Raw genomic sequence first — 21,515 nt, 5'->3', positions numbered from 1 at the left:
ATGTGTCTACACATCTGCTCATCCATTCATCCATCCATCTACTCATTCCTAAGCCACTGCTGAGCACCTGTTGTATGCCTTTTCCCTCCCTCCAACTGGTTCCCTCACATCCTCCCCCAGTGGCCAGCATCTTCTCCCTGAGGGCAGAGACATGGCCCCTCACAGTGCCTAGCACCTGCTGGCATACAGCTCATGCTCAAAGACCACTCAGTTAACACACAGGAGAACTTGCTCCAAGCGACACGTGGCACATCTCCTTACAAAATGAATCTATCATAGTGGCTGTTTTCAGAGGCTTTCCCAAACACAGTGTGATCTGGAACAAATTGTGAAGCCCACGAGCCTGGTGAAGCTTTCATTATTGAGCACCTGCTGTATACCTCCTTGAGCTGAGGAGAAGGATCAAGAGCTCATGGCCAAGAGGGGAGCAGGCCCACCCACAAACACTGTTGATGTGTGGCCCTGAGCTGCAGCAGGGATGTGGCAACGCAGAAAGGAACCAGGGGATGGGCTCCCAGCAATCTGGGGGCCACGGAGACTGTTTGAGTGCGGGGGGGGGGTGGGCTAGGGCTAGCCCTGGTGGTAGGATTCACAGGTGTTGGGCTCCTGGGCTGCAGCTGCTTAGTCACCTCCTGGCACTGGGGTGCATCAGTTCATTGTCCTCACGCCAGTGGTGGGGCAGTCCTAATGCACAGGTCTGAAAAATGCTCAGGTGTACCTGCAGTGTGTGAGAGGAAGGAGGCTGGCGAAGGTGGGTGTGGCCACCTCGCCAGGTGTGGGTCTTGAGGGAACTTCTGCCTCCTTTCAGGTGGCACAGAATGTGGTCCTGTACACAGGCGACTCCAACCTGGGGCTGGAGCCGTTTGAGGCAGCTGGAGACATCTTCAACGAGGCCTGGGAGCGGGAGAAAGCCATGTCCTTCTACCGGGTGAGCTGGCCTGTGGGCTGATGTATGTGGGCCTCAGGGGGTCACCTGGAGGGCTGAGGCACAGGTGTGGCAGGGCAGAGACCTCCCACCTGGAAGCAAGGCCACCCATGCACATGCTGAGTTTCCCAGTGGTCTCACCGGGAATGATATTGACTGTGCCCCTGCCCGGGACAAACACTTGGGGCCTGGACGTGGCAATGGCCCTATCCTTGCCTAGTGGTCTCACCGGGAATGATATTGACTGTGCCCCTGCCCGGGACAAACGCTCGGGTCTGGACATGACAGTGGCTCTACCCTTTGCACCTGATGATCTCAAGCAACCATGAGTGGGAAGTCCTGTCCCCATCTTCCAGATGAGGAAGCTGAGGCTCAGAGAAGCACAGGGACATGTCAAAGGACACACAGCATGTCAGTGGGAGGCCCAGGGCCAGGGCCCAAGTCTGCCTGCACCCCGAAGCGGGGACAGCTTCTCCCTTCCTCTGAGCTCACGGTGTGGCTCAGCCCTGGGCACAGATAAATGTGGTGTTTTTAGAGCAGAGAGGAGTGCTGGCTCCCCCTAGTCAGACCCCTGGTGCCCAAGTGGGAGAGGCTGGTCTGAGGCTGCCGGATGTAGCTAGATGGGCCTCAGGTGACTCTTCAACCCCCAACTTGGGTGTCTGAACCGTGCGTTATCCCAGAGCACAGAGCTCTGCGGAGGTGCAGGGGTAACTGGGGCGTGGGATGCTCCAAGCACATGTTTGAGCTCTGAGGAAGGCGCTGGGCAAGGTGGGTGCTGCGGGAAGCCTGACCCCACCTGCCTGTGTGGTAGGACCGGGCCCTGCCCCTGGCAGTGACTATGGGCAACCGCAAGGTGGAGCCACAGCTGCAGCTATGCAACAAGCTGATGACACTGCTGGCCATGCTGGAGGAGCCCCAGGAGGGCTTGGAGGTTGCCCACATGGCCCTAGCACTCAGCATCACTCTGGGTAAGTCCCCTGAGCCCCCGTTCTGCCAGGATCCACACTTTGCCAGAGCCCAGCCTCCAGGTCTGTAGGGCAGGAGCTGAAACAGCTGCTGGATTTTCCTGGTCTCCTGTCCAGGCAGGCAGATCTGCCCAGCTGGCTTCCCCGTCTGGCCGTGCAGCACAGCCCGAGGTCTCTCACGCAGTACTGAGTTCTGCTTCCTCTGTCTCTTCCCGCTGCTGACCACAAGGGCCACCCAGTGTGCCCTCTGCCTTCCAGACATGCCAGGCATCTCGGTCCCTGTATGTGCCAGGCTGAGTGGCACATTCCCTTTGTCTTGTGCCCTTCCCACCCTCATCAACCACATGGCTCTCTGGCTGATGAAATCCCAGTTCCCCTTCCAGCAGCCTGCCCCTTAAGGCTGGGCATCCCCTGGTGCTATGCCAGGATCATCTGTCCTCCTCCAGAGACAGGGAACCCTGGGCGGGCCGCATGCCCCAACGCCTTGTGCCTTGGGGCCCAGTACACAGTAGGTGTGCAGCTGTGTGGGAATGCATTGAATGCAGGCTCCACAGCACTCGCCCTGAAAAGGGGAGGACATCAGAGACAGCCTAGGTGGGTTTGTGCATCTGTGGGGGAACCTGGAGCTTAGGCATGCGGTGACTCCCCAAGGTAAGGGGCTCTGATCGTGACACACCCAGGAGGAGTCGGATGTCACGTCTGTGGGCTGCATGGAGCCGGGGTTCCCGGGAGCACCTGGACTGCATGGGTTTTGGGCTCCCCTGGTTAAAACCAGTGAACAAAGGCAGGTGGCTATGTGTAGGCAGAGCTGGGCCATCCAAGTCCGACTTTGCCACAGCCTCACAGTAGACAGGGGCAGGACTTATTAGTTCTGCTTTGCAGATGGGAGAGTGAGTCTGGGAACCCAGAAGGGACTGGCCAGAGCTGCCCAGGTGACCGCAGGTGCCTGGAGGCAAGCCAGGTGCTGCCTGGGCTCTGCATACCTGCTCCTGAGGGGCCTGTGCCCTGACTGCCCCAGGGAGCCACGTCCTCACACCTGCCCCTTTGGCCTGCACCCCAGGGGACCAGCTGAATGAGCACGTGGCCTACCACCGGCTGGCCGCCCTGCACCACCTGCTGGGCCATGGCAAGCTGGTGGAGCACTTCTACCTCAAGGCCCTGTAGCTCTGCAACTCGCCGCTGGAGTTCAACGAGGAGACCCTCTACTACGTGAAGGTGTACCTGGTGCTCGGTGACATCCTCTTCTATGACCTGAAGGTGGGTGGGGAGGGGCAGGGCTCGGGGTGTTTCCAGCCCCCTTGGAGTGGGATCTCCACCCTGACCCCAGGGGCCTGGGTTCCAGCCTTCCTTAGGAATGGCCCAGTGGCCTCCCTGGAGCTCTGCACGTGGCTGGAGGAACTGGCAAGGTTCGCAGATACAACCCAGCTCCCAAGCTGCCCAGGCCCCACCCTCAAGAACTCAGTCTCAGCCTGGGAGGCTGACACATGAGCGGGCAATGGTGGCTTCTGGGTAAAGAAGGGGGATTGTAGTCAGGGGGGCCCTCCTGGAGGAGGTGACACCAAACTGAGTCTTGACAGTCAAGTGTCAACTTGCATTTAAGAAAGAAAACAGGGTCGGGAGAAGGACATTTTGGAGGATGGCATCATCCTCACATTGAATCCACATTGCAAGATCCAACCCAAATCCCAGTGCCTCCTCTAGGAAGCCTGCCCAGGGTGCCAGCCTGCACTGAGCAACTCCTTTCTGGAGTCCTGAGACACCTTGAATCTTCACATCACCCAGGAAGGGTGGGGTGGGACCCATGTCTTACCATCCGCTTCACAGACATGGGAACCCCAGCTCACGGCAGGTGCAGTGGGGTGGGGCCCCAGCCAGCCAGGCTGAGACCTTGCTGGGTCGGGTCTGTCTCAAGGGGAGGTGCTGTGCTCTCTCTGCCCCCAGCCCTGCAGGGGTGGAGAGCTGGGACTGGCAGACTCAGACCTGGGGTGTCTTCATCCCTCTGCCCAGCAGGCACTTGCCCCTCCTCAGCATCGCACTGGCACCGCATCAGTACTCCTTATGGGCTGAGGAGCCAGGGCGCTCCAGTCCAGGGACTGAGATCTTGGCCTTAGAACAACATGAGGAGCTGGGGCAGCCCTAAGACCCCGCCCCGTATCCCTCACCACAGGCCTGGGGCTGCCCGGGAGGCCCCCACCCAGTGCTGGCGACACCTGGTGGTCAGAAGCAGTCCCTGTGGCCTCCCAAGTCCCAGCCAGACAGGGAGGTGCCAGGTGTCAGGCCCAGAGGGACGCTGCTCACCGTTCAGGGACTTGCCTGGGACCCAGGGGACGGGCCTCCCAGAAGTGGGCCTTTATCTCTCTTGGTCAAGCCTGCTGCCCACTCCGCCTGCCCAAGAGGAATGAAAGGGCCAAGTAGTACCTGAGAGGCCAAAGTCCATGGTTGGGGTCGAGGGGCAGAGGCCTCCTTCACCTCCTTCCCATGCACAGCCCTCTGGGCCTCATCGTGACTATGCTGTCAGCCCAGGCCAGCTTCCCACAGGGAGGCCCCCTCGGAATTCCCCAGGGGCGGCTGTCTTTCCAAGGCCACACCCTCCTCCTTGTATAGGAGGCTCTGGACCGAGGGCCCAGAGGAGTGGGAGAGAAAGCTGGGCTGGATGGTGCCTGAAAGGCTGGCAGAGAGGCAGGGGTAAATGGGCATCCTTGCCGATTGCCTCTAAAATGCGGTCCCCTTTAGTCTACACGTGAGAGTGAGCCCTGGAATAGGGTGGATTAGGTGTGTCCTGGCTCAGCCTGCCACTCACTAGCTGCTGCACACACTACAGGCACATGGAAATGCACAAGCAAATGCACACAGACACAGGCACACGCACATACAGGCGCGCACACAGAGACACACACAGGCACACACACACACAGGCACACGCACAGGCACACAAACACAGGCGTGCGCACACACACAGGCACACACACAGGCACACAAACACGCACACGCACAGGCACACGCAGAGACATATGCTTTGGCTGGCTGCTTCCTGTTTAGTTAGGATGCCCCCACCCCTTCAGGAAGCCCTTTGCTTCCCACCCCCGTCTGAGTCAGGGGCCTCCTGGGCCCCCCACAGGCTCCTGGGCTTCCCTCTGCCACAGCCCGGGCCACCTTTGTGGTCAGTGTTCAGTTCCTAGTATCCAAAGGTAGAGACGATGATATTACTGGCCATATCGCAGGGGGTGTACACCCTTCTGATATTGTTTTTGACATTCAGTGGGGGAGACGATAACATGAATCCCAATATCACTGAAGGTGTACAGACCCCTGTGATATAGTTCCTAACGTACAGGGGAAAGAGAAGAATATTGCTTTCAATATCGCAGGGGTTGTAACCACCCTGCCCCCTTTATATTGTTCCTAATATGCAGCAGGGTGGAGGCTGATAGTACTCTCAATATCCCAGAAGGTGCACACACACCTGTGATATAGTTCCTAATATCCAGCAGGAAAGAGGCTGATTTCACTTTCAATATCGCAGTGGGTGTACACCACCCCCAACCCCGGGTTATCATTCCTAATATCCAGGTGGGAAGAAGATGACATGGCTGACAATATCATAGGGGGTGGACACCTCTTCCTTGATATGGTTCCTCTTATCCAGGGGGTGAATGGATGATATTACTCCCAACAAACTAGGAACCGTACAGCCACCCTGGGATTTTGTCCTTAATAACCACAGGGGAGAGGTGATATTACTACCAACATTGCAAGGTGTGTACACCCCTCCTGTGATATTGTTTCTTATATCCAGGAAAGGAAAAGATGGTATTAGTACCAATTTTGAAGGGATGGACAGCCCCATGGGATATTGTTCTAAAGATACAGGTTGAAAGAGGATGAGATTCCATCCAATATAACAAGGGGTGTACACCCCGCCTGTGATATGAATCGTAAAACCTAGAAGAAGAGAGAATGACATTGCTTCCAAAAACACACGGGGTGTACACCCAACCTGTGATATTGTTCCTGTCATCTAAAGGAAGAGATGATGATACTACTCCCATTACCGGAGAAGGTACACCCCCCCCCCCCCCCGTGATATTGTTCCTCATAACTTGTGGGGGAGAGCATGATATTACTTCCAGTATGACAGTGGCTTGACACCAAGTCTGTGATACTGCTCCTAATTTCCAGTAGGTAAAGTATGATGTTCCTGCCAAGAGAGCAGTGGGTGCACAGCCGCCCTGTGATATTTCTCCGAATATTCAGGGAAACACAGGAAGACATTACCCCAAATCTCCCAAAAAGTGTACACCCATTGTGTGATACGGTTGCTCATATCCGGAGGTGCAGAGGATGGTGTTCGTTCTCCTGTCGCAGGCTGTGTACATACACCCTGTGAAATTGTTCCTAATATCCTGAACAAAAGAGACTGCTAATAATGGACACACATTGCAGGGGGGAGTAATTGGCTCTTACGGTCCACATCGCAGGGGCTTGAGGCACACCCCGCGATATGCGGTATAATAGCAACCCCCTCTGCCCCCCTGGCTATTATGATCCACATCGAATGGCAGTTCAGGACACCAGCCCTGCCCCAACCCTGACCCAGACAGTGGGTGTCATGGGACCATCTCAGGATGAGTGGTAGCTCAGCTCTAAGGTATCCCTGTTGCCAAAGACCAACTGTTCCTGCTGGTTTGAATCTGGCCACAGGGTCTCTGTTGGTGAGTCAGATGACCATGAGGCAGACACTCTGAAATCTAGCATGACAGAGCTCAACGCCCCCATGAGAGGCACCATAGCACGCAGACTTTGCAGACCTTAATATTTGTCCTTAATAACCACAGGGGAGAGGTGATATTACCATCAACATTGCAAGGGGTGTACACCCCTCCTGTGATATTGTTTCTTATATCCAGGAAATGAGAAGATGGTATTAGTACCAATATTGAAGGGATGGACAGCCCCCATGGGATATTGTTCTAAAGATACAAGTTGAAAGAGGATGAGATTCCATCCGATATAACAAGGAGTGTACACCCCGCCTGTGATATGAATCGTAAAACCTAGAAGAGAGAATGACTCAGGGCCACAGCAGGCCCTGAGTGAGGAGCAATCTGATCAAGATCCTGGGGTCCTGCCACACAGCCCTTAAACCAGGGACTGGAAACTGTTTCCATAAAGAGCCAGGAATCAGTATTTTCAGCTTTGCCAACTGATCTTTGCCTCAAGGATGCAACTCTGCCGTGGCTGCACGACAGCAGCCTTCTGCAGGTGGCCTGTGAAGAGATGGGCATGACTGCACCCCCAAAAAACTTATGGACATGGAAACTTCTCAGTGTCATGAAGTGTTAGTTTTTTATTTGTTTAACCATTTGGAAATGTAAAATCCATTCTTGATTCACGGGCTACAGGAGAACCTCATGAGCCAGACTATGGATGGGTGGGTGGGGGGTGCCTGACCCGGAGCCACAGAGGGACAGGGCGGTGGGGAGAAACCAGGTGGTCCTGCAGAGCCCTGCAGATGGCAGGGCTGGGGGCCGCCTCACAGTCCCTCTGAGGAGTTTGCCTCCCCTGTCTCCTCACACAAGTCAGAAGCTCAGGGAAGGAGGCCCTGAGTTGAGCAGCCAAAGCCACAGCTGGGAGTGAGGGTCAGGCCTGTTCCCAAAGTGGCGTAGGGCAAGGGAGTTTGCAGCCTACGGTCCGGCCCTCCAGCCCCTTCTTCCGAAGTGTGGCTGCCCCTCGACTGTGTTCATCCCATCTGTGGAAACTGGCCAGACCAAGAGGACAGACTCACAGACATGCACTTTTGGGGACCTGTCAGTTGGGTGTGGATGACACAGATCTGTGCAAACATGTTATATCCCGGAAATTCACTTCCTGTATCCTTGTCCCAGGCAGCTACCCCCATGAGGGACTAAACCAAGGAGGAGACCCCCAGGGTCTGGCTCCAACCTCCACTGGTCCCAACTGACAGCGCCCCAGCCACCCGAGTAGTAGAGAGAGGAAGGCAGGCTTAGGCCTGGGCAGTCTATCCTGATAGGAGAAGGTGCCGGACCTCCAGGGTGCATGTGTGTCATAGTAGGACCACAGATGGGGAGGTGTGTAGCCAGGCGTGAGGAAATGTGGGGCTACAATGGGGGCCCAGAAAGAGCTCCCCTGTAGAAAAGAGGTATGTGGTCAGCTCTTTTGTTCATTTATTTCCATATTTGTAGAAGATACGCAGATCTGTCTGCTGTGCCAGCAGAAGAGTGGTGTCTGTTTCCACCATCCAGTAGGAAAGTGCAGACAGAAAACACTAAAAATGTGGAAGTTCCTCCTGGGCCAGGGGAATTCTAGATCTTTTATTCCTTGTTTTTTGTATTTTATAATCTTTCAACAGTGAGCATCTGTTTTTAATATACAAGTAACAGAAATTTCTCAAGAAGGAGGATGCATGGATGGTTGGAACGCCATCCCTGCTGGTGCTTGTAGAGGCTCCATCCCCCAGGGTCTGGCTCCAACCTCGCTGGTCCCAACTGACGGCGCCCCAGCCACCCGAGTGGCGCTGGGTTTCTCCTGGAGGGTCCACACGAGATGGTCGTGACTTCTCCCAGCACAGTCCCTGGGAACACGCCCACTCCTTCCTTGATTTTCCACCTGGCCTATTTGACTCTCTTCGTCTGCTTTAGGAAATGGCACATCTGTGGAAGTGGTGACTGGGGGCTGATCTCGCCACAGGCGTCTTTAAGGAGCCTGTGTCTTTGCTGCAGACGCTACCATCACTGTCTGCCCTGCCTTCTGTCAGAGGTGGATGTGTTCTAGAATCATCTAGAATGTGATGTCACCATTCGCAGTGGAAGGCAGATGAAATCACCCCCGTTCCTGGAAATGTGCTTTATCGGAGAGTGTGTGTTTTCTTAAGGGATTCCTATAAAACTCAAAGAGTTTGACTTCAGTTTCCTTTTTTTCCATATTCTGATGTGAGACATTTAAATAAATGTTCATTTGCACACTTGCCTTTACAATAGAAATAACCTCTTTCTACTTCACCAGATTTTAAAAATGCCACATATGCATTGGAACAAGTTAAGCAGTGTGGTGCTGGAAGTGTTAGATTCCCTCCCCACCACCACTGCTTCAACCCTGTAATCCAAGCCAACTGCTTGAAAATTGTGCTTCCTTGTGCTTTTTAGTTTTTGTTAATTAAAAAGAAAATCTCATGCCTGTAAGCCCAGCACTTTGAAGGCAGGAGGATCACTTGAAGCCAGGTGTTTAAGACCAGCCTGGGCAACAAAACTAGACCCTGCCTCTACAAAAACTGTAAAAATAGGCGTGGTGGCATGCACCTGTAGGCCCAGCTACTCGGGAGACTGTGGTGGGAGGATCCCTTGAGCCCAGGAGTTCAAGGCTGCAGTGAGCTGTGATTGCACTTATGCACTCCAGCCTGGCGACAGAGCAGGACCCCATCTCTTAAAAAACAAGACCAAAGAAATGGGACCATAATTTATGTGGCATTATTGTACAACTTGATTTTATTTTCATTTTCACTTAATCCAATAATTACTTCATTGTCTATGCTTTTTTATCAGCCATGGTGTTTTTAACTTGCATTTTTAAATCATTCATTTCAGTCTTAAAATCCTTGCACGTTTGATGACTGCTAAATTCCTGCATACAGAAATTCGAGAAAAAGGTGGCGCTTATGGTGGAGGCACAAAACTCAGCCGCAGTGGGGTTTTCACCCTTTACTCTTACAGGTGAGCTTTGCTCTAGTTCACACATTGAGACGCACATGGTGTTTTAGTCTTCTACTCATGATTATCAGTGTCATTTTCTTCTACTGCAGTGAACTTTAGACAAAAGTTGTTCTGTGTGCTGCCTTTCACTTCTCGAGCACTTAGCCACAGCCAGCAATGTCCTTTCTGGTGCAAGGATTGGGGCCAGCAGCCTAAACGGGAAGCATTCTGCCTTCAGTAAACCCTGGCTTAAGCCAGCATATTTTGGCAGAACACAGTAGTGCCTCCATCCATGGTTTTGCTTTCCATGGTTTATAACCCACAGTCACCCTCGGTCTGAAAATATTAAATGGAGAATTCCAGACATAAACACTTCCAAAGTTTTAAATTGTATACCATTCTTCTAAGCAGTGGGATGAAAGCTGACGCTGTCTACGGTACCTGCCTGTTGGTCACTCAGTAGCCGTCTAGGTCATCAGATACACTGTGGGTATCCAAGAGCTTCTGTTCACAGAATGCTTGTTTTACTTAGTGTAACTTTTATTAGTGTAATTGTTGTATTTTGTTAATATCTTGCTGCACCTAATCTGTACTTTTTCATAGGCATAGGAAAAAAACACAGTATCCATAGTGGCTGTCTGAGGTTGCAACCCTGCTCTGGGGGACCTGGAACACAGGCCCCAGGTGAGGGGCTGAGATACAGCCTGAGAGCATTCTTAGCTCATTTCAGTCGGAGGTGCCTGATGTGCATGCAGTTCTGTTAGCTTTCATAAACATAACACCGTTACTCTAAAACAATGAATTCTTGATTGTCTATGGCTTTGCTGACCAAGAGAACCTGTATTCTGACACTTTTTAAGAAGGAGCCGGCCAGGCGTGGTGGCAACTGACTGTGGTCCTAGCTATAGGAGGCTAAGGCGGGAGGATCCCTTGAGCCTAGGGAGGTTGAAGCTGCAGTGAGCAGATTGCACCACCGCATGCCAACCTGGGCGACAGAGTGAGACCCTGTCTCGTGGATGCAGAGATAATTAGGTAGGTAGGTAGGTAGGCAGGCATGTAGGCCTTGTTTTTTAAGGCATGTAGGTAGAGAAGTCGGTAGCCGTTGCCACCCTGCTGAGTTCTCCCCCCTTGCTGTGCTGGAAGCCACTCTTCTAGACAAGGATGGTGAAGCAGCTCACAGCACCTCTGCAGCTCTGAGTCAGGGTGAAGGGAGGGCTGGGCTCTTTCCATTTACACAAAGGGAAGTCTGGATCGGCCCCTCAGGCAGATTCCTGTACTACCCTGGGTGTGTCCTTAAGGGAGATTAAAGGAAAACCTTTGTTTGCTTAATTTTTCCATGTGAGTCTTCTGTAATTTCCTTGTCATCTTGACCTGCCCCCACCCTCCACATCTTTCCTCTCCTGATGAGGTCACAGAGAGGTGTATTTAAATAATCTGGGGAGGACATTACTGCAGACAGACCTTGTCTAAGAGGGAGAACGTGTTGAAAGTCTTATGTGATGGGACTTAAATTTCCACTGAGTAATTGAGCAATTTGTTAGTAGGCTGTTTGGACTAGATCAGGTGTAAAATAGAGCTGTTAACCCATAGAAGATGTTGAACTGTTAAGTGACAGGTTTGTCATAAACTTATCCATTGGGAAAATGCTTGCCTGTTTATTTCTCTGGGTTTCCTAGGGACCCAAATACAATAGAGACGCTCCAATCTTGTGGGAAGGCTGTTTACTGGGCAAAGTCTGGAAAATTCACGCAGCAAGACATCAACGAAGCCAAACTTTCTGTCTTCTCAACCGTAGATCCTCCTGTCGCTCCTTCAGACAAAGGTATTGTGAGTATAACAGTGAGAATCTCAGTCCATAGCCTCAGATGACATTGCTGTTTTCCCAGTTCCCCTCATGCACAGGCAGGAGCACCAGCTTCTGGAGCCTCCGTCCTTGCCTGTGATACGATTTCCACGTCTGACACCCTAAACATTGGCCTTGGAAATATGCTTCCCGACATCCGGGTGAGAAGAGTGAATCCTGTCATTTCAGTTTTACTGACCTGAGGCCCAGTGGGGCCAACCCACGGCAGTGTCTGGGCTCATTAGGGTAGAAGGACGACGTGGGCATGGCCCTGGCCTGGCCACGTTACTCTGTAGAGCCACTTTTGCTCACAGCATTATCAGCCTCACACGGCCCTGACTGCGTCCACGCTGCAGAAGCAGGCCTTGGTAGGAGTCAGCGTGGCTCGTGGGAGCTGGAGGTCAGGGTGTGATCTCTGGGCTGTTAGACACGTCCCTGTGGTTGAAACACGTACGTGAAATAACAGTAAGATGCGCCTGTCCCCTCCGGGACACGAGTGCACAGCCCACTGTGCGAGCTCCTGGGCGGCAGCCCCACCATGCCTGTGGTTTGTCTTCTAGGAATGGACCACTTCTTGTACGGCCTCGGATGAGATGAAGCAGGCCCACAGGGAGCAGCTCTTCACCGTCAGCCACGACAAGCTCCTGGCCGTGAGCAATAGGTGAGTGGGGGAGACAGCGTCTGGGATTGGAGGCCTTAACGGCACTGACGCAGAAGCCAGTCCTGGCTGACCTCGCCTGCCTTCCTCTCAGGTACCTCAGCACTGGGAAGAGCATGCATGGCCTGGCCATACTCAGACCCGAGAACCCCAAAATCGCCAAGGACCCATCCTGGATCATCAGATGAGCAGCCCTGGTGCCCCCGAGACAATAGGCCTCTAGAGCCGAATATGAAAAGTCAGAAATGCTACTGCTTTTTCCAAGAATATTGTGTCATTCTTAAGGTGTTGCCACTGACTGGCAAGTCAATCTTGAGTGACCAGGAAGACGTTCATTGAAATAGTCATGCACGAAATGCCAAAGATGCATCACATAGAATTTTCACTTTCTACTGACAGAAAGGCTTGTTTTACCTCATTAGTTCTAGAATATTTAAGAATCTAAAAATAAAGGGCAACTCTGACTTAACCTCTGCTTGAGTCATTATTTTAAGTAGCATTTAGGGCCTTTACTAAAAGAAAATGAAAAGGTACACAAAGGTGTCCCATGTCTGCCTGTGCTGATTCATGAAACTCAATCACACTGAGGCCCTGTGGGAGCGTCCTCCTAACAGACGGAAGTTCAACGGGGCGGCTGGATGGAAGCAGTCCTGAGAGGTAGGCTGGGGTGAGTAAGCGCTCACTTCGTCTTTACAGAGCCAGAAAGGAAAGCCTCCATGCCAGCTCTTCTTGGCCGTTGGACTCTGATTTCCCAAACAGCTTGTTTTTGGGGTCTCCTCTCCCCCAATACAGCTCTCCACCCCCGCTTCTGAGGCACAGTGTGGTCTCTTACAGACTAGAGCTAAGAGACAAACGCTGTCCCTACAAGAGGGGGGCCCGCGAGGGTGGCAGGGCTGTCACCCCAGCACCCATGTCTGTTCTGGCAAGAGTCATCAGAGAATTCCAAATTAGGTCCCAGCAAGGACGGTGGCTTGGACTGGATGAGAAACTGGCTATCAGATTTTTCGAACCCCTACCTTGGTGGTTTTAACATGCAGCCAGGATTGCAATCAAGAGGCCTAGTAGATAAGATTCATGTGTTCTTTTACTTTCTAAGGAGAGCAGGAGCCTGGGGTCGAGGCCCAGGGTCCTGGCCTGCTGCTGTGGATGGAAACTGACACATGGCAATAAACACGGTGTTCCCTTTGGCCTGTGTAAACAACTGGCTTTTTTCTCCTTTTATGAGTTGTGCATAGTTCAGTGATCCCTGCTAAAAATATTTTTATAATCTTTGCCCACAAAAGTGCTGAGAAAACCATTAGTAGCTAAAAAACTAAAATGGAGGACTGTTGCAGTTGTAGGCAAACATGTAATACACACATCTGAAAGCATGAGACACAGTCCACAGACAGCATGCACTGGAGCTGGTGGGGCACATGGGCAGTGACAGGTGCTTGCTGGTTAGGTATTAATGTCAATAATACTTTCATAAAGTGCTGATAAATAAGTGTTACAAAAACAGGTGGTCCACAGTGAGTCCAGGTTGCAGGCACATGCAGGCAGGACCGGGTCAGACGCTCCAGGGCTGCACGTGCTCTTGCTGGCCTGAGTCTGACACGTCGTAGCTGGCCTTGTACTTGGCCAAGATCTTCATGAGGGGCCGCAGCTTGAGCCACCACTGTTCTTTGGGAATCCTGTGGCTGTGGAGGGAAGAGGGGACAGCAGTGAGGCTGAGAGATGCCATGGCCAGCACAGTGAGTGGTCTTGCCAGAAACACGGAGTCTGTAGGGTCGGCTGAATCAACTAGATGATAAAGCCAATTTCAGGGTCAAATGAAACCATTGTTTTTATATTTCTAAAAATTCTTCCCAAACACCTAGTGGTGGTTTCTTATTGTTCTTTTGAGACAGAGTCTCGCTCTGTCCCCAGGCTGGAGAGCACTGGTGTAATCTCAGCTCACTGCAACCTCTGCCTCCCGGGTTCAAGCGATTTCTCCTGCCTCAGCCTCCTGAGTAGCTGGGACTACAGGTGGGCACCACCACGCCAGGCTAATTTTTGTATTTTTAGTAGAGACAGGGTTTCACCATGTGGGCCAGGCTGGTCTTGATTCTCTTGACCTTGTGATCCACCCACCTAGGCCTCCCAAAGTGCTGGGATTATAGGTGTGAGCCACCGTGCCTGGCCAAGACCTAGTATTTTTTAACTGAGCTTCAGAAAAGCTAGTTCTTCAAACCCCTGAATGAGTTGCCAAAAGCAACGGCAATGGCCATTCCCCTGTCCTGTACTCACATTGGCTGGGTTTGCTAAGGCAATAAAACTCTGATTTACTGAAAATCCGTTTGCTTCTTCAGCTCTGCCACAGGTTGAAAAATAACATTTCTTTTGCTTATTCCCAGCACACAAATGGAATCATCAGTGGTCAATTTTTTTCCTATAAAAGATTTAAAAAAAGATTAACAACACCCTGTCACATGGGCAGGTGGGAGAGCAGAAACATGGGGCGAGATGAAAAGTGAGATTCCTGGCAACCATGCTGAACCTGGCCTGGAAGCCCCGGGGAGGCCAAGAACGGCCGAGAACAGCCAACAACCGCACAGTGTGGCCAGCGCCCCGGCCTGGACTTGTGCAGCTCTGCTCTTGTAGGATCGCCCTGATGGTTTCCTGGAAAGCAGCTTTTGTTTTTCCTGTCAGTGGAGAGAATTTTTCACTAAATAGTGGAATAGGGAAATTACCTTAAGAAATTGATGCTCACGAATACACACACTGAGGTGTAGGAAACATCCATAGCTAAATTAGCAAAAGAAAATTGATGTAGAGAGAATCAGTCAGTTCTTCAAAAAGACAAACCGATTGAAACTATTCACATCACTGTTTTTTGTAGACTGTCATTCTTCTAAGTCGGACATTGGCAGTGATAATGGTTTGCTCTAATAAAAGCACACATCTGGTATGACTGAAGAAAGCTGAGGGGGGGATGGGGGTGAGAAAGATGCTGGCACAAATAGCCACTCAGGAGTGAGTGAGGACCGGCCACGTTGAAACCATTAACAAGAGTATTATACAAAATGTCATGTTTTTTTAAACTTTTCAGTTTATCTAAAGATTTGTTAGAATATGTAACTTACAAAACTGATTTAAGGAAAAACATGCATAGTTCTACAAACATGAACAATTCATTCAGCAGCCAAATCTTCCTCAAAACTGGAAGTTCTGATGGATGGAGTCACAAGGAGGTTCTCCTAACAAACATCCAAAAAATAGAAGGCCCCACTTAAACTGTGAGGCAAACTGTGGGCTGACGCTCAGAATCTCCAGAGCAAAAAGCCTGCACAAAAGAACTTCAGGTTGAATCTAGCAGTGATAAAAGAGAACATGTCACCCATGCCCAAGCTGACCTTATCCCAGAAATCCAAGGTTGGTTAAATAGCAATGCTCAGAGACCAGCACGAGTTAGAACATCACACGCAGCTCAGTACTGAACTGAAGGAGGAACCAGCACCCTACTTCTCCCCGACAGGACAGCATTTTCACCAAGGCAGACTGCCTCCCTCCCCAGACCCCTTATCTCTGCACTGGGCCTCCTTGAGTTTTGCAGTAATCCACTCCACAGCTCTGGCAGAGATTTTGATTCCAAAGTTTCTATCAAATGGAGAGGGTGCCCCACCCTGTTGGTGGTTAGAGTCATATGAAATATCAGTTACACAGTAACACTTTGCTGTTCAATAGAAATGATGATTTCTATTTCACAGAATTCATGTTTTTATTTCCAGGTCTTTATGGATAGCTGGAACAGAACAAAATGTGTTTCCTGTAGCCTGAACTCAGCCTGTTAAGCAAAAGTGTCAAGTGTTCCCCCTGCCCAGTAAGAGGAGGATTTTAATAAATGGAACGAGTCAACTAAGTCTCCAATATTTTAAAATCTTCAATCAGGATTTCATAAACTCATCTGGGGTGGGGATGGGTCGCAGCTTTAAGAATCTGATAACCGTTGTGGATTCTTTAACAAAATCACACATATGCCTACTATTTCATCATCATTTCAGGGGATTCATCAGCTCTCTGGAATAAATTCACGGGCTCTGGTTTAAAAGTATAAAGAATAATAAAAGAATAGGAGGTGGTGAGGAAGGAGTGTGTGCAAGTTAGGAATGCTGGACTGCTGTGTCCCAGGCTCAGCTCACAACACGTGTCTGCCTGCATGCAGCTCATTCCAGGTCATTCTGATTTGGGGGTGAGTGTCAAGTATATTACATGTCTGATAATCCATTTTAAATCTTAGGAAGCTCCAGTTTTTAACTTGATGAAGTGTTTAATTTGAATAAGCATTTCCAAGTAATGGGGTTGTCACTGTTTTCATGAAAGCTGACAGTTCCCTAAAAATCCCCATTACTCAAATCTCCCCAACAAAAGAATCCTAAAGCTGGTGATGTCTGGCATGACTTAGAAGTCTAGATGTTTTGGCTGGGCACAGTGGGGATCATGCCTGTAATCCCACCACTTTGGGAGGCTAAGGTGGGGAAATCACCTGAGGTCAGGAGTTTGAGTCCAGCCTGGCCAACACGGTGAAACTCCATCTCTATTGAAAATACAAAAATTAGTTGGGCATGGTGGTGGGCGCCTGTACTCCCATCTACTCAGAAGGCTGAGGCAGGAGAATCTCTTGAAACTGGAAGAGGTGGAGGTTGCAGTGAGCCAAGATTGCACCACTGCACTCCAGCCTGGGCAACAGAGCAAGACTCTGTCTCAAAAAAAAAAAAAGTCTCTCAGGGGGCGGGTACTATACCCAGTTTCAGGCACCCACTGGAGTCTTCGGACACATTCCCTGAGGCTAAGAGGAATGACTGTATTTCCTTCTTCCTTCATAAACATCAGATGCTAACTAGAGAAATTATTGTGAGATATCTAAAAGAGTAAGACTATAAAGCAAAAATTTTAGTTGTCTAAATGCGGGCAAGTCTTTAGAGCAATGCACCATGACTCTTTTCTGCATCTGCTCAGCGTGTAGTGACTCCAGCGGCAAAGAAATTACCACTCATCCAGCCCAAAGTCACAGACCAGAATCTAAGAACCACAGTGTGACGGTGACCGTAAGATCAGCCCTGATCTCTCACTCACCTGAGCACAAGGCCCCTCTGGATGGTGGTCTTTTCTCCATCAGGTGCTCCACACTGGACTGGAAAAGAGCATTTTGTTAATCAGACAATAAACTTCTGTTAAGCACCTACTGTGTGCCAGGCCCTGCAGGGCGGGAAGTGCCAACCATGCGTGGTGGCGAGCGTGGCCAAGGAGGCTGCAAGCTCTCATGGCTCGGGTCTCGGGGAGCCTCCCCTAGGCGGGGAGAGCACGTCTGCAGCGATGAATGCCGAGCGCAGGGCACGGTGAGCAGCCCTCACGGGGGCCACTCGAAACGCCTTCCGGAATCAACACGGTCCCTCTGAAGATGATAATTCCGTGACTGGCCTAGTGCTCATTCATGGCTCTATTGCTCCTTATTTATTTTCATGACGATGTTCTCTCGGCGCTCTCAGAGGAAAAGAGTGACCTGTGGCCTTTCTATGGAATCTCCTGTGACGACCTGATGAACAGTGTCTGACCAAAGAATTTTGTAGAGTCTCATTCACACACAGATTTCTTAAGGAACAGATTGTCTTAGAAAAGAGTAACATCCTATATCAGATCATCTTGGGAGGATTACAAGAGGGAGGTAATTCTCTAATGACTCATCCTAAGAAAATGGAGATTTTTTACATCTAATCAATCTGTCACTGGGCACGGTGGCAGAATTTCACAAAGTAGGAGGCTGGGTGCAGTTGCTCACGCCTGTAATCCCAGCTCTTTAGGAGGCCAAGGCGGGTAGATTGCCTGAGGTCAGGAGTTTGAGACCAGCCTGGCCAACATGGTGAAACACCGTCTCTACTAAAAATACAAAAATTAGCCGGGCATGGTGGCGGGTGCTGTAGTCCCACCTACTTGGGAGGCTGAGGCAGGAGAATCACTTGAACCCAGGAGGCTGAAGTTGCAGTGAGCTGAGATTGTGCCACTGCACTCCAGCCTGGGTGACAGAGCGAGACTCCATCTCAACAACAACAAATCATAATTTCTCTTCTTAAACTCTTGCCAGGTTGAATGCTGGTGAGGCAGGATCTTTGGACAGATTTCTGAAATACAGTCATGAGTCACATAACAGGGGGATATGTTCTGAGAAATGCATTGCTAGGTGACTTGAGCCTTGTGCAAACATCCTACAGTTAACTCTCACAAACCCAGGAGGCAGGGCCTGCCACACACCTGTTGTTCCTGGCTACAAACCTGAATGTCTGGGACTGTTGAATACTGCAGGCAGTTGTGTATCTAAATATGTCTAGATGTAGAAAAGCACAGTAAAAAACATATATAATGTATATAATATATATATTTAATATATATATCTTTCTATAAAAGATAAATAACTGTTTGGGGCAGCTCCAGTATCATCTTATGGGACCCACCACTGACAGAAACATCGCGATGCAGTGAATGACTCCACAAGTATTTAATTTCACAGTGAAGAAATTCGTGATTCACATGTCACATAATTAGTGACAACACCAAGGCCCTTTTTACTTGATCTATTTGGCTCAGAAACAAGTAACATCCTAACCTTTTAAAAGACAATGGTGCCGGGCACGGTGGCTCATGCCTGTAATCCCAGCACTTTGGAAGGCCAAGATGGGCAGATCACGAGATCAGGAGTTCGAGACCAGCCTGACCAACATGGTGAAACCCCATCTCTATTAAAAATACAGGCCGGGTGCGGTGGCTCAAGCCTGTAATCCCAGCACTTTGGGAGGCCGAGACGGGCGGATCATGAGGTCAGGAGATCGAGACCATCCTGGCTAATACGGTGAAACCCCGTCTCTACTAAAAAATACAAAAAACTAGCCGGGCGACGAGGCGGGCGCCTGTAGTCCCAGCTACTCGGGAGGCTGAGGCAGGAGAATGGCGTGAACCCGGGAGGCGGAGCTTGCAGTGAGCTGAGAGCCGGCCACTGCACTCCAGCCTGGGCGGCAGAGCAAGACTCCGTCTCAAAAAAAAAAAAAAAAAAAAAAAAAAAAAAACAAAAATTATCTGGGCATGGTGGCATGCGCCTGTATTCCCAACTGCTTGGGAATCTGAGGCAGGAGAATTGCTTGAACCTGGGAATCGGAAGTTGCAGTGAGCCGGGATCACGCCACTGCACTCCAGCCTGGGTTGCAGAGCAATCTATATTATATATTTATTTATATAACTAACTAAAGACAATTGTTCAAGTTGCATTTTATCTACCAAGGCCTGTCATCCTGCATGGAGTTTAGCAACTTTGAACACTGCAGGGTCCAGGCCTGGATTCTGCTGTGCCGTCGAAGCAGGGGCAGACCCCAGGGTCGGTGACACCCTTCCTTAAAAGAGCCACAGATGCCAAGAAACCACGGCCGTGTCTGTGTCAGTTTAGAGGCAGATGCAGCATCAGAGGCCTCAAGATTTAAAAGAAGCTGCAGCAAGCTTCAGAGCCAGTCACAGATGTGGGTGGTGACTGTCAGCGGAGGCACTCAAATCGTTTGTGACAGAAGTGAGAAAACATTAACTACACAACAGACTACATCAAAAAAACAAGCTTGTGTTTCACACACGAGACTAGAAGGTGTCCTCAACCAGGCATGTCCGCCGTCACCTGACACTCGGGAGAGGCACCTGGGCGATGCGAAGGGCATCAAGCGCGGCATGTTCTGTAGCACCTCCGTCTCCATGCCCCCTTGAAAAGCAAACCACCCTAGACACGATGTTTCACTCAGCAGCACCGACAGGATCCAAAGGGGACAGGATCCAAAGGGGACAGTCCCCCAAGGCCAGCCCCCGTCACATACCTGCAGATCCCTGATGTCGAAGGGCTCTTCGAAAATGTATACAGCATCGGCTCCGACCGCGAGCCCCCCATGTTGGCCAGGTAGCCACAGTAGCCGCCCATGGACTTGATGATGAACATGCGCCACTTGGTTCCGCTGGCGGACTGCTTGATGCGGTCACAGTCACTCCAGCCCAGGGCACACCCACCATCCCAGAGCTACCCGATGAGTGCAGCAAGGCCCCCTACTGTGCCTGAGCATGTGGTCCCAGCATCGCAGAGGTGAAGGGTGTGCAGCAACTGGGATGTGCCCTCAGAATGGGTGTGAACATGCCCCCCACCCCGCCCACCACGGCAGCCACCTGGAGGTGACCTCGATGACCTGTGGTGGGGGCCTGGCCATCTGCCGCTCCCTTCTCCCAGGCCCCAAAGGAGGAGACTGAAAAGATGACCCCACAAGCCAGCTCACTCCACGCTGTTCTCTGACTGTCCCTGCTGAAGCAGCTTTCACCAGACACAGACACCGTTAGGTGTGAGCTGAGAAGTTAGGGGGCTGTCACCTGCCAGCTTAGTCCATGGGAACAGCTGTGATCTTCTATTTTCTTCTGCTAAAGCTCCCTGTGATTTTAGAGCTGTGGCCATCTTCCATCCATCGGTGAATGTTACGTTTGTAGAAACTCTACTCAAAGGCAGACGGTGGTTCTTAGACCCAGGCACCTGGGGAAGTCTTTCAGATGCATAGGCATCAGGTCCCAGAGCGAAATGTCTGCCATCCGCCCTCCATGAGGAACCAAGCTCAGCGGGGAGAAAAACAGCAGAGAAATGCATCGGCCGCCTTCCACCCACACACCAGTCTGGGCTGCAGCGCCCTCTCCTGGGACTCTGCAAAGCCTCTGCCTGGGCCTTAGCTCCCACCGTGGCACCCTGCAATCTGTTCACACAGACTGGAGACCCATCTATAAAAAACATTAATCTGATCCAGTCATTCAAAACCCTTTGCTCACTTCAAGTACACGCCAAGCCTTACTTGGGAATCCCTGGCCCCACCTGCTTCTGACACCAGGTCCTGCTCTAGCTCCAGCCACCCCAGGTCCTCCTGGAAGCCTCTGGATATGCTGGCCACTGTGTGCATCACATTCAGGCACAGTGGTGGGTGGGAGAGCCGGCCCCAAAGGAATTCCGGTCCTAATGCCTGGAACTGAGAATGTTCTCTCATGCAGTGATAAAGGTGAATCGTGAGGACTACCCAGGTGGGCCCTAAGTGCCACCACCTGCATTGGCAGATGAGGGGTGCAGAGGCTGAAGGCTCTGGAGCAGGATGCTGCACACCCATATGGGAGGAGGCAGCGCCAGGAAACAAGGCCCGCAGCTCTGGGCACCTGAATGGGCCATGAGGGACTCTCCTGGAGCACACTGTGGCCTCAGCCCATGGCTCCTGCCCTCCAGAGCTGTGTGAGAGTGAGTATTATTTTCTGGCCCCAGGTGTGTGGTCAGGGTCACAGCAGCCACGGGACACACACAGGCACCTTCCTCAGCTCTGACCCAGAGGGAAATGTCATTTCCTCACGAAAACACTGC

At 51.2% G+C, this 21,515-nt stretch overlaps 1 protein-coding gene and 1 long non-coding RNA gene across 3 annotated transcripts; one reads left to right on the top strand and one right to left on the bottom strand.

Moving 5' to 3' along the window:
- The first annotated feature begins 212 nt into the window (after window positions 1-212).
- On the top strand, window positions 213-9,596 carry LOC115895816 (SH3 domain and tetratricopeptide repeat-containing protein 1-like). The gene is made up of 5 exons (XM_030926407.1): window positions 213-503; window positions 809-928; window positions 1,737-1,893; window positions 2,951-3,147; window positions 9,492-9,596. The coding sequence occupies exons 1-4, from the start codon at window positions 453-455 to the stop codon at window positions 3,052-3,054; spliced, it is 432 nt and encodes a 143-aa protein (XP_030782267.1). The 5' UTR covers window positions 213-452; the 3' UTR covers window positions 3,055-3,147; window positions 9,492-9,596.
- Window positions 9,597-12,745: 3,149 nt separating this feature from the next.
- On the bottom strand, window positions 12,746-21,336 carry LOC115895817. Of its 2 annotated transcripts, XR_004055918.1 has the most exons (4): window positions 19,960-21,336; window positions 17,192-17,249; window positions 14,405-14,507; window positions 12,746-13,776 (listed from the first exon to the last, which is right to left on the bottom strand). It is a non-coding gene; the product is annotated as an uncharacterized LOC115895817 (long non-coding RNA). The 2 variants fall into 2 exon arrangements; XR_004055917.1 differs by lacking the exon at window positions 14,405-14,507 and having other exon boundaries at window positions 19,960-21,335.
- Window positions 21,337-21,515: the final 179 nt, after the last annotated feature.

Source organism: Rhinopithecus roxellana, unplaced genomic scaffold (assembly GCF_007565055.1).
Source record: "Rhinopithecus roxellana isolate Shanxi Qingling unplaced genomic scaffold, ASM756505v1 contig2783, whole genome shotgun sequence".
Taxonomy (NCBI): Eukaryota; Metazoa; Chordata; class Mammalia; order Primates; family Cercopithecidae; genus Rhinopithecus; species Rhinopithecus roxellana.
The sequence above is the reverse complement of the archived record's forward strand: the minus strand, read 5'-3'. Positions and strand labels throughout refer to the sequence as shown.